The sequence below is a fragment of the Caenorhabditis briggsae genome (assembly GCF_000004555.2).
Source record: "Caenorhabditis briggsae complete genome, chrV, whole genome shotgun sequence".
Lineage (NCBI taxonomy): Eukaryota > Metazoa > Nematoda > Chromadorea > Rhabditida > Rhabditidae > Caenorhabditis > Caenorhabditis briggsae.
The window spans coordinates 13,290,377-13,301,924 of NC_013488.2; the positions used below are offsets into that span (position 1 = coordinate 13,290,377).

The 11,548-nt window shown below is 37.3% G+C and overlaps 1 protein-coding gene across 1 annotated transcript; it reads right to left on the bottom strand.

Moving 5' to 3' along the window:
• Nucleotides 1–5,787: 5,787 nt before the first annotated feature.
• Nucleotides 5,788–8,741, bottom strand: Cbr-hlh-10 (the record flags this gene model as incomplete). The annotated part of the gene is made up of 5 exons (XM_002637475.1): nucleotides 5,788–5,958; nucleotides 7,678–7,785; nucleotides 7,832–7,952; nucleotides 7,999–8,340; nucleotides 8,668–8,741. The coding sequence occupies 5 exons, from the start codon at nucleotides 8,739–8,741 to the stop codon at nucleotides 5,788–5,790; spliced, it is 816 nt and encodes a 271-aa protein (XP_002637521.1).
• Nucleotides 8,742–11,548: the final 2,807 nt, after the last annotated feature.

The following is an 11,548-nucleotide window of genomic DNA, read 5'->3' on the forward strand; positions in this document are numbered from 1 at the left end:
GGATTTTCAGAGAGTTTCAGTAAAATGTGATTTCTAGAAATATGAAGAACTTATGTTGCTCTTCGAGTGTTTCCTAGTAAACATATAACATTGAGGACATTAAGAGAACAAAACATCAGTACAAGGTGCACTGGGGGTTTCTGGTGTGATATCTAAATGTTTATGACCATAAAATGGCAATTCTTTGGGGGAGAAAAGAAAAAAAGAAGATAAATGCACATAAAGCATGAAGAGGTGACCTCTTATACAGAATAAAAGAAGAAGCAGGCGTTGATGGGCCGAGGAGAGCGAGGAGCAGAAATCTGGAGAAGTGGCCAAAAAACGAAAACGTCCCAAGAAGAAGTGGATGGTGATGTTGTGGAAATGGAGGATGGGGGAAAAAGGAGAAAACGAAAATGTAGAAGAAGGAAAAAAAACGAAAAAAGGAAGAAGAAGACAAAAGTAACACTGTGGTAAAGGGGACCAGAGAAGAGTGTGTGGAGACACAGATAGACGCTCAAAAATGTCGTAGTATAGGAAGAGAAGGGGCCTGGGGTGCCCTGACAGTTGGGGGGGTCTCGTGTGTCTGTGTCAATCCTCTCCAGAATTAGTGTGTACTCTCTTGGGGTGAGAAAATGTTCTCTCTCGATGCGGGAGGTGGAAAAGATACGAGAGTGATGCTTGAAGAAGTGTGGAGGTCTCGGAGAGAGACAACACAATGACAACGCATCACAGAACACAAGATTTGTGGTCGGTTCCGACTTGTTCGACGGTTCCCATCTTTTCAACTCTCCCCATTTTTGTCCCTTGAATGTTTTCGCTTTTTTTCTGCTTTTTTCTTCCTGGTACTGCTGATCCAGAGGATTTTGAATATCAGTGCTCTTTGAGGTCTTGAACGTCGAAGAAAAGAAGATTAGTGACTTTACACTTCTTGCTCTATTGCTCTTGATTCTCGATTATGTTTTGGTTGGTTTGTTGATTCGAATGAGGAGCAAAACAGAGAGAAAAAACAGAGAGAATCCCCATATCTTCTTTTTGATTCTCTGGGTCTCATGTACCTTTTAATCGTCAAAGATTGTCTGAACTATTCCCGCGTATCCCCGAAAATGCTCATTGATTTACGAACATCTCAGATTATCCGATTTCTTTCATACTCTCTCCTCCCCAATCCTCTCTACCTCCTTTCCTGATCATCACAGATTATTGATCTTCGTTTTATGGTTTCAATGTGGACGATTGAATTGATGACGTTGTCCTCCGTATCATGTCGACGCCTAGTATAATAGCAGACACGGATCAAAACACGACAATTTTTTTTTGGAAAACTTCTTGGATCGATTCTCTCTTGGGACCTTTTTTCTCCGTTTTGTCCTTCTTCTTGAGAAAAAAGAGCGGTTCATGATGAGTGACAAGTTAGTTCTATTCCAACACCAAAACCAAGAAAAAATCGAACTGGTCGGAGACCAAAAGTCTAAAAGTTTCAAGTGTTTGTCTAGTCTTTGAAGACCGATGATGATGATGATGATTTGAGAGAAGAGAAGCGTCGGATCAACAGTTCTCTCTACTTTGTTTCGAAAATCGGGGAGGGATTGTTTTAAGAGATCACTTAATAGGTTTTTTGGTTTGAGGAGATCATCATCTGTCCTCAAGGTTATATGACTAATTAAGTACTTTTTTTTACTGACCGAGGATTATTTAGTAAATAATGTTTTCAGAGTTATTTATCAACTGGTCAAAGCAATAGCTGAACTTAATTACTCTAAAAGAAGGCCGCCTTATACTTGCACATTGAGCCCATATATCTTGGTTCCTGTAAAAGATATCAAAAAAATGTCAATTGGCAAAATATTTTAAATGTTATAATAAAAATTTTCTCAATTCCCCACTTTTTGATATCTGTTACAAGGCGCGAGATAAAGTGACTCAGACTACCGTAAAACCTGTAATAGAAGAGCCCCAACACTGTCAAGTTTGAGCTGATTTATCTTGGCTCCCATGCAAGAAATCAAAAATGTGTCAATTAATAAAATTTTTACCATAGTAGCACCAATATTTTTTTTCCGTTGATCACTTCTTGATATCTCTTATCGGAACCGAGATATAGGGGATCAAAGTTGGCGCCTTGAATTGCCTCAAAGTTTTTACAGTATCCACCGTTCCTCAGAAGACTCTAGTCCATATTGGACGAAGGCCGCAATGAACACTGGCAATGAACACAGGAATCATCACATAATCATTAGTAAATGTTCAACTAGAGATTTCTTTTTTTCTGTGATTTCCAAATCAAACACCATTTATTAGGTGTATTAGGAACAAAAAAACGAGGATATCGACATGAATCTTCTTTTTCCAAATCGACATCAACAAAACACGTCAGAACAGTCGAAACAAACCAATTTTTACTCTTTGTGGAAAAGAGAGAGAGAGAGAGAGAGAGAGAGAGAGAGAGAGAGAAAGAGAGAATGTAATATAATCTGCAAAAGTTGTAGATTTTTTGGTGGTGGTGGGGGCAAGGTCTTTGAACCACTCTTTTTCTCTCGTTTTTTTCTATCATCATGTGTTTTTTTTTTCTGTTGATCAATGAGCCACCAAAACGAGGCTATTTTGATGGTGAAGGGAAAAAACGAAGGAATCGAGAATAAGAAGACCGCCGGGATATAATGAACACAGAAAAAGGTTTAGTTATAGGAACAGTGTTTAGAGAATGATCTACAGAATAAAATGGATAAAAAACAACGTAGGAGGGATGTTTGAGCCATAAATGTCAAATAAAACGAGAATAAAGCATCGGGGAGAAGAAATGGGCGGGGAGATAAACAAACAAAAGTAAATGATTTTGAGTGGGTGCATGTGTATTCAGAATTCGGAATTCAGGAGAAAAATGAGGAATGGAGGGAGATGACATTGGATTACAGATTATGCAAATAACAGTGACGTTTCAGGCACGGTGGTCTGACACAAAACACGATTATCGTGCAGGTCAAACATAGCAAATCGCATTTTCGAGATTAAAAAATAGTCGGAATTTTGAATACATGTTTTTCGAATTTTTGAATTTAGTGAGGTTAGAACAGTAATATAAGTTTCAGAAAAACTCATCAAAACTGCTTGCCTCAAAACCAAAAGTTCACTACCTTACTTGTCTTAGGCCCACCAAATACTTTAACTTTGAGCCCAATTATCTTGGTTCCTTTAAATGATATCAATTTTTTCAACTGGTAAATCATTTAGCATAATATCACCAATATTTTATCAGTTGACAGGTTTTTAATATCTCTCATAAGAACCGAGATAATTGAGCTCAACACGCATGCATAGGGTGGGCTTTTAGTAGAGCAAGTACGGTAGGTCTACTCAGATAAGCAACACTTTTTACTAACTCTTTAAAAAGAGATTTGACTTTTTGAGAAACTTTAAAGAGTGTTATACAAAATTCGAAAAATCTATGAGTTCTTTAGAAAAAAAAACAAATCTCTGATATTTTTTCGAAGTTCTATTTTCACCACCCCTGAAGTTTCAGGTTGACCAAACATTTTTTGTGTATTGATGATTGATTCCCGATACCAACATCGTGTTTTTCTACTTCCCCTCACAAGTTTCAGAAGTTATCCATCTATAAATCATCATCATCATTTTAAAGTAGGTCGGATGACCTTTAAATCAACCAAAAACCTTCTCGAGTTTCGAATATTTGCAGTCTTTTTTGAGACCATCCACACGTTACCTCAAATGATTTAAAACTAGAACAATAGGGAAACTTGACATGTGATTCGTGATTCATTGAGAGGATGATGATGATGGTCGGGGGAGCATAAAAAATCCAAATGGCGGGGTTTGGTTTGAAATTTGAAGAGAAAAAAAACAAGATTTAACAGGGAGAAATGGGATACTAACAGTGAATGACCTGGAACATCCTGACAGATTTGAAAGCAATTTTTTTCTGAAATTGGATGTGAATAGGAGATATCAAGATTTCAAATATTCTCTTTACGAGAGAAAAATTCTCAGAAATGAATCAGAAAAAAGAGCTGAAAACAGAGATGGAAATAGAAATTGCGCATTTTATAGTAGGTTTTCTCACTTCCTCTTAGATAAAAAAGTTTCTGAATATTTCCAGCTGTTCCATAATGAAGTTCCGCTTGGAAAGTCTACAAGGAAGTAGAATTAGATCAGAATCGACGTCTTCTGAATAATCTACGTCACTTCGAAAGATTCTCTCGAAAAGTGAGAACTTTAAGCCTTCAAAAAAGAATTCTTGACGAGTTCTTTTGAAAGGGAAATCGAAATAAAAAACTTTTCTCTGAAGGGTCTTCTCTTTTTCCTTGTCCACTTGTCTGGAAATCAACAACCACCCGAATGCTCAAATAGAAAAGACCCAGAAATTGTATAAAATAAAAAGAGAGCTTATTTTTTCCAGATTTTCGGAGAGAGAGAGAGAGCGAGACATCAACGACCAGGTTACCTCTTCTTCTTTTTTCCAGAAGTGAGAAGTAAAAATGAATTCTGGCGGTTGCTTCTCTCTGACCCGATTTTTGATGTTTTCCAGTCAGTACCAAACAGGATTCACAGTTTGCACAGAACAGAGCGACAGAGCGCAAATACGATTTACTTGTACAATTTGGTGTTTAGTAGAAAATATTAGTAGCGGTAGTAGAAGAAGAAGAAGAAGAAGGCGGTGTTTGATGTTTTGCGGGGACATTTATATACATTTATTCTGGAGGAACTGGAGTGCTCATTGAGCTGATGAGAGAGAAGAGATGGGACACTAGTAATGGTAATAGTAAAAGATTCTGAAAAAAAATGAAGAAAATAAAAAAAGAAGAAGACGTGAGAATGAGAAAGTAAAGAACGGAAAAAGATCAGCAAATGAGATGAGACACCGATATAGGTTAATTCGATTAGTTTACGATGGTTCTGGGAATTTACGCTAACCGCTGCTGCCTGGCCGTTTTATATGTTCCTTGGTGTAACATTTACACGATTCCGATCTTTTTTCGGAGTGAAACCGATTCTAAAACTACAGACAGAGGGAATTGGTCAGTGAACTTCAATTTGTGATGGGAATATGGTTTCTTCTCGCACCTAAAGAGATTTTTGTTTCTTAGAGAAACCTTGAAAAACTAAAAAAAAGAAGGTCTTTTTATCTTAACGCTAGTTTGATTCTTCAATCGGATACTTTGGTCCATAAGATTTTGTCGTTTTCTCAGAAGATGAAGAATCAAAATATTCTGGATGGACCACAATTTTCTTGGAGAAAAAAATTCTACAAAGGGGCAAATATGCATTTAGTTTATTTTTTATATCAGAAATTCCCAGTAAATCCGATTCCATCACCTCAAATGTTAAAAAAAAATCCTATGATTCTATAGAAGTCAGCTTTTTTTTAACTTTTGGCTGTGAAAGTTTTCCAAACACAGAAATTAACAGAACACAAAGAGAAAGCATAATCTGAAAATTCGTCTGAAAATTTTTTCTTGAAATCTGAGCTTCAGCTTCTTCTGCCAATTCAAATGTCTGACACATTTTTGATATCTTTTACAGGAACCGAGATAAGTGACCTCAAACTTGACAGTGTGAGGACCCTTCATTCACAGGTTTCACGGAACATCCAAAAAAAGAAAAATTCGAATAAAAAAAAAATTCAGACGTGTCTTGAAAAATGTGGATAAAAGAAATCCTCGTGGTAAGAAAAATACTTTTTGAAAATATAAATCCTAGACAAAAAAGCGACGTGAGTTGGCACGACCCTAGATGGCCCATTGACCTCTGGAAGATTACTATAAAGGAAGAGAGAAGTGCAGGGAATAATCAGTTCTCTTCTTCTCTGGGCTCCAAAGAGGGACCAGAGAAGGGGGGTCCGGCTGGAGCTCTGGAGCTGGAGCTCTGGAGCTGGAGCTCTGGAGCTGGAGCTCTGGAGCTGGAGCTCTGGAGCTGGAGCTCTGAAGCTGGAGCTCCGGAGCTGGAGCTCCGGAGCTGGTGCTGCAACAAGTCTGAGGGGCTTATTCTGGACAACAAGCAAAAAAGCTCAAGAAGGGCATTCGGCCATTCCATGAAGTTCAAGATAACGGTTTCCACGAGTTTACGATAGCTAATAAGCCGACGATTCAGTGACAACGCCGACAGTTATACAGACGATTCATGCAGGGGACGCGTTCTGCATAATTCAGACTGAAGATAAGAGAAAGTTGACGATTTAGGATAAAAACAAGAAAGAATCAAAATTGTGGAGCTGGAGCTGGAGCTGGAGCAGATGTTGTAACTGAAGTCAGAGGAACTCATTCAGGACTATATCCTGGAGCACAACGCGATCTAGAGCAAGAAACAATTCAAGAAGGGCATTCGCATATTTTACGAAGTTCAAGATAATGGTTTCCATGAAGTTACGATGTCTAGCACGCCGACGATTCCCGAACAGTTCATGCAAGGGCTGCATAATTCAGACTGAAAATAAGAAAGAGTTGAAATTTCAAAATAAAAAGAAGAAGGAATCAAATTCATTAAACTTGTCCCTTTGTTCTCTAATTAATAAATGCATTATTTAATAAATGAATGAGTGCATTTTATTCAACTTTACATATTAACTTTGTTAGTGAATTAACGAATTTCGCGTCTTTTGCAGGAACCGAATTTTGGCAAAGTTGACGGCTACGGCAAAAATCGACCGTAAACACTCAAGGTTTCCAGTGTCTGTAGTTCAAAAATAACTATGAATCGCCCCTGAATTTAACTTTGAACCAATTCGTCTCCGTTCCTATCGATGCTGTGAAAAAGTTATCAGCTAATAAATCGTTTATCATAATATCACAAACATTTTGTCAGTCGACACACATTGAAATTTTGCATAGTGACCAAGAAAATTCAGCTCAAACTTGACAGCGTGGAGGGCTGACGGTAGTTCTCCTATCACCGGCTCTACAGTATGTTCTTCTCCTTGGAGCAACGAGAAAAAAGCTTCTGAAAAAAAGGACAATGTGATATATTTATCACATACGAAACTTCCGTTTTGTGCCGACTGACCATCCTAATGCTTTGAATGGAAACTACGGCATTTTTTCGTATTTGCGGACTTTGCTGTTAAACTCAATTTCGATACTTTCAAATTGTGAATTGTAAACTTGAATCGTAAATCAAGATGTGAATCAGAATGAGCCACGATCGCAAGTTGAAATAATCAGACAGATCGCTAGTTTCTATCGGATCAATATCGGGTTGTAAAGCACTGGCACTGTAAGTAGTCTGCGTACATCTGCATTTTAAAGGTATTTTATGAAATAAAAATCCATTGATTAAAAAAGATTCGTTCAGCTCGCATAAAGAGGTCCAAGGAAAATTTGATAACGTCATCTTGAGCAAATAATCCGAGTACGTGTTAATTGGTACGAAGCGATATTCGTCTGTTAGATGTTCGACAGGGAAACGGATAGCTGCATCGCCTAGCGACTGTGAAGTATAAAACATCGTAGATCGATCTAACTATTAGTGCAAGGATATTCTGGAGATCTGGATCATCGTGTCTCCATTTTCAGTAGGATCCAACAGTGAAAATTTGGGTTTGAGAAGGTTTTTATTAAAATAACTGAACTAATTAATGAGTTTTAACAAAAATAATAATATGAACATCGGCAAATGTCGTTTGTTGAAATCACAGAGATCGATCGGAAAAATATGGCAACTTGTTTGAAAATTTCACTTTCGCACCGTTTTCGCACTTTCCATCTCCGCCAGTAAAATTTCTCGAAATGTGTCTTCCTCTTTTTCGTCATCTTTAAGAACAGCACCGAGAAATCCAATGTATGCGGCGGCAACCTGAAGAAAGAAATTGGATTTGAATTATTGGTTTCTTAGATTTCACTTTTAGTGTGGCCAATTTCGATACTTTTGCATCATCCTCCATCGGAAGACATATTCTTAATTCGTCAAATTTTTTGGACAACATCTGTACTCGATTTCTTTCTCGCGCGTTTGCTTCCACTCTGAAAATTCAAAAAATAAAATGTAGTCGGAAATTCCCTTGATTACCTTCTGGCACCCCCTTTTCCGATCATCCTCCGATCGATTTTCCCTGTTGATGTCCTTCTTGGAGCATGTGTTGGACTAGGTGTCGATTCGTGCTCCTCGAGCTCTTTGAGCATTGAACTGATATTTTCCTTTGTTTCACTTTCAGGAGGATCTTCAGGAGTTGGGACCGACGGAGAGTTGGCCATATTCTGCATGTTTTGGATTAGCGCATTCAAATTGTTTTCCATCAGCGTGTTAAAATTATTTTGGATCAGCGTATTCAAAATGTTTGGGTTGTTCAGCATTAATGCCAGAATCATATGTTGGTAAGCCAGAACTTGTGGATCCTCTTCAGACATCTCCCTGAAAAGTTAAATGTATGAGACTATATGTTTTGGGTTTTTTGGAGAGATTGTATCTGGAACAATAAATTTAAGTTTATGATGTTGAGACAATATTGACAGGGAGAGTTGTAAATGAATCTAGATTTTGTGGGCGATAACCAAGAGACTGATTCACTTAATTGGCTCCTCGGGGTGTTAGAAATTCCAAGTTTTGAAATTATTTTCAGGTGAGTCAAACTACGAAACTACGTTTGATCTCGTGAGCTTTACTAATGAGTCTACTATGTCTTTAGTAGTATTTCTATTCTCTTCCTTTCTCTAATCTTTTACACCTCCCTCAACTTACGCATTTTCATGGGTGCTGACTGATAAATCCAATGGCTCCTCCTGTTGAGTTGTTGACGCACTTGACAAGTCCATAGTGACAGTGATGGAAATAGAATCGACACGAAATTTGGAAGACCACCACTACCAGTAACGGAAACTGAAGTGGAGTGGAAGAAAATTCAGAAGCGTGTGTTGGCTGGATTGTATGGTGAACACCTGAAATTGACAGCTTTGACAGGTGATTCTGAATTCTATCAGAGGCAGAAGGCGTCGTCGCCGGCTGTTTGAGGAATGGAAGAGAAGAATCACAAGTGGATGAAAGAGACAGGAGGGAAATGGAAAAGTGAAGAAAGAAGAGCAAATTGGGAGATGGATTAGGAAAAAGAAGAAGAGGAGGTCTCTAATTATTGGGGAAAAAACTGAAACGGAGAAAAAATCCAAATTTTATTGGTTTTAATTTTTTTTGGAAAATATTCTTGCTGGATATTCTTTCACTGGAGAACCTGTAATAGAAGGGCAGCACATACTATCAAGTTTGAGAAAATTTTATGTCGGTTTCTGTGAGAGATATCAAAAATGTATCAACTAACAAAACAGTTCTGATATTATGATAAACAGTTTATCAGTTGACAACTTTTCGATATCTTTGACAGGAACCGAGAAAAATCGCCTCAAAGTTAAAAGTTTGGGACCCTTCTATTACAGGTTTTACGGTATTTTAGGGGTAAGTAGGAAAACAATTTAAATTTTCAGGAAAAATGTGAAAAGGTTACTGTAGTTTAGAAAAGTAGTCTGTTGACAAAAATTAAATAAAAACTGAAAACTGGGCATTCAGAATTGATTATCTGGAAAACAAAAAATAATTAAAAGAATTAATTATCTGGAAAACTGACCTAGAAACCGTTATCTCATTTAAAATAGTTTCATGATTGGCAGATAAGATAAAACTGTCAAGAATGCAAAAATGCAGAGAGCTTGAACAGAAAAAAAAAATAGTAAAATGAAATGTCACTTGATCAGAACTAAATCTTGAACCTAATCTAGAAGATGCATCGAATTTTGAAATCACTCAAATTTTTTGAATTTACCAGCATTTTTCGGATTACCCATTAGAAGTAAAAGAAGACTAAATTTTTTTGGTACTCGAACCTTTTTTTGAAAATTTTAAAGAATTTTATACCAATTCATAGTTCAAAGCCTTTCAAAAGGACTACAAAAAAGGGCTTGCTAAACGACTCTCATTCTCAAAGCTACTTGCTCTTCCACTTTCGTTTTCGGTTCTAATTCAATTAGAATGGAAGAACATTTCACATTCTCTCTCCCTATTTCCCCCATTTTCCCCAATTTCTCACCCCAATATCGGCAATATTAGTCGGATGCCTTGATGGATGGTGAAGAGCAATGTCCCACACGTCAAAAGGTCTAACCCCATGTATATACTTTTTAGAAAAGGGAAGAATCTCATAGAGCTCTCTCCTTTTTACTCTCTTCAGAATGGACAAACGAAAGCGGAGAAGAAGACGGAAATTGTTCTGGATATGAGAATGGGAAAGAAAAAAGGGGCGGGGACATGGATTACCTAATACATGAGGATTGAGATAATTTGTACAATAAGAATATACTAATACCCAGTTTTTGACTTTTCAAATCTCAAAAATGAATTGCGCAAGAGTTTGGTGTGGATTGGTGAATGAAGGAATCTGGTTGGGGTTAAACATTAGACAGACGGATGGAGATGGACAGATGCCAATGCACAATGAGAGCTTCTTCTCCAGACTTACTTCCCCTCGCCGTCTTTGAAAGTTCACAGCTGTGGTTTGACAAAGATTGACACTTTTCCGTCGGACGTATTTCTTCTTGTCGCATGGTAACACCACCAGGAGAGCACTAAGGATAAATTATAGAGTGTTCAAATGAGAGGATCCATCCACTTTGGATGAAATCCAGAAAAAGTAAAATAAGATGATGATGTGCATAGGGGCAAAAGAAGAGTGAGTAGCAGCTGGGATATATGGAAACAACATGCGCATTCTCTACCGATTAGACACAGATGTGCCTCCAGCCAAGAGCACAGCTTGTGCTCAGCGCCCCGAAATCCTGACTCTCCCTTTCTTCTTCTTCTTCCTTTTATTTTTTTTCATTTCTAAATCATCTGCGCCTGTCACGACTACAATGAAAAGCAATATATAGACCAGCCCTTCCAAAAAACAACACTTTCTGATTATATGATCATTTTGCGAATGCCACCTACCCGCACCCCCTCTACAACTTTTTGCCCCCCTCTGTTTGTTTGTTTTACGGAATTTAGGAGAACAATCTAGTCTCCGGGAAAGTCTCTTCAAATTAAAAAATATTCAGTCAGAGCCTTAGTCAAACAAAAATATATGTACATGAGATTTTTTAGTTGTATGGTTTTTTCCAAATTAGCGGAAAGATTAAAATTGGATTTTGGAAATTAACAGGATTTTGAATAAATGAAAACAAACCAGGAAGGAACCATGTGAACTGGAAATATTATTAATAATCATTCCCAGAAAAATCTTCAAGTTGTATTTTTAGCTGGGTGAGGTTCTAAATTGAAAAAAAGGTATTTTTAAGACTTTGCGGCAATACCTTCGCTAATTTTACTGTAGTTTACGGTTATTCGCATTTGAGCGCATTTACACAACATCTCGAAAAATCCCCCACCGTGGAGAAAGACCACTATGTGGAACTGCGAAAATTGACACATGACTGATAATCAGTTGGTTGATTTTCGGTTATAGTAGACATATAAAAAATAAGAAAAAGATAAATTTCGGAAAACATTCTCGTCAGAAAAAAATCAATGACTCTAGTTGCTTATTTTGGATATTTAAGAAAATTTTGGAATTAAAAGAAGAATTTGGATTTTAAAACAA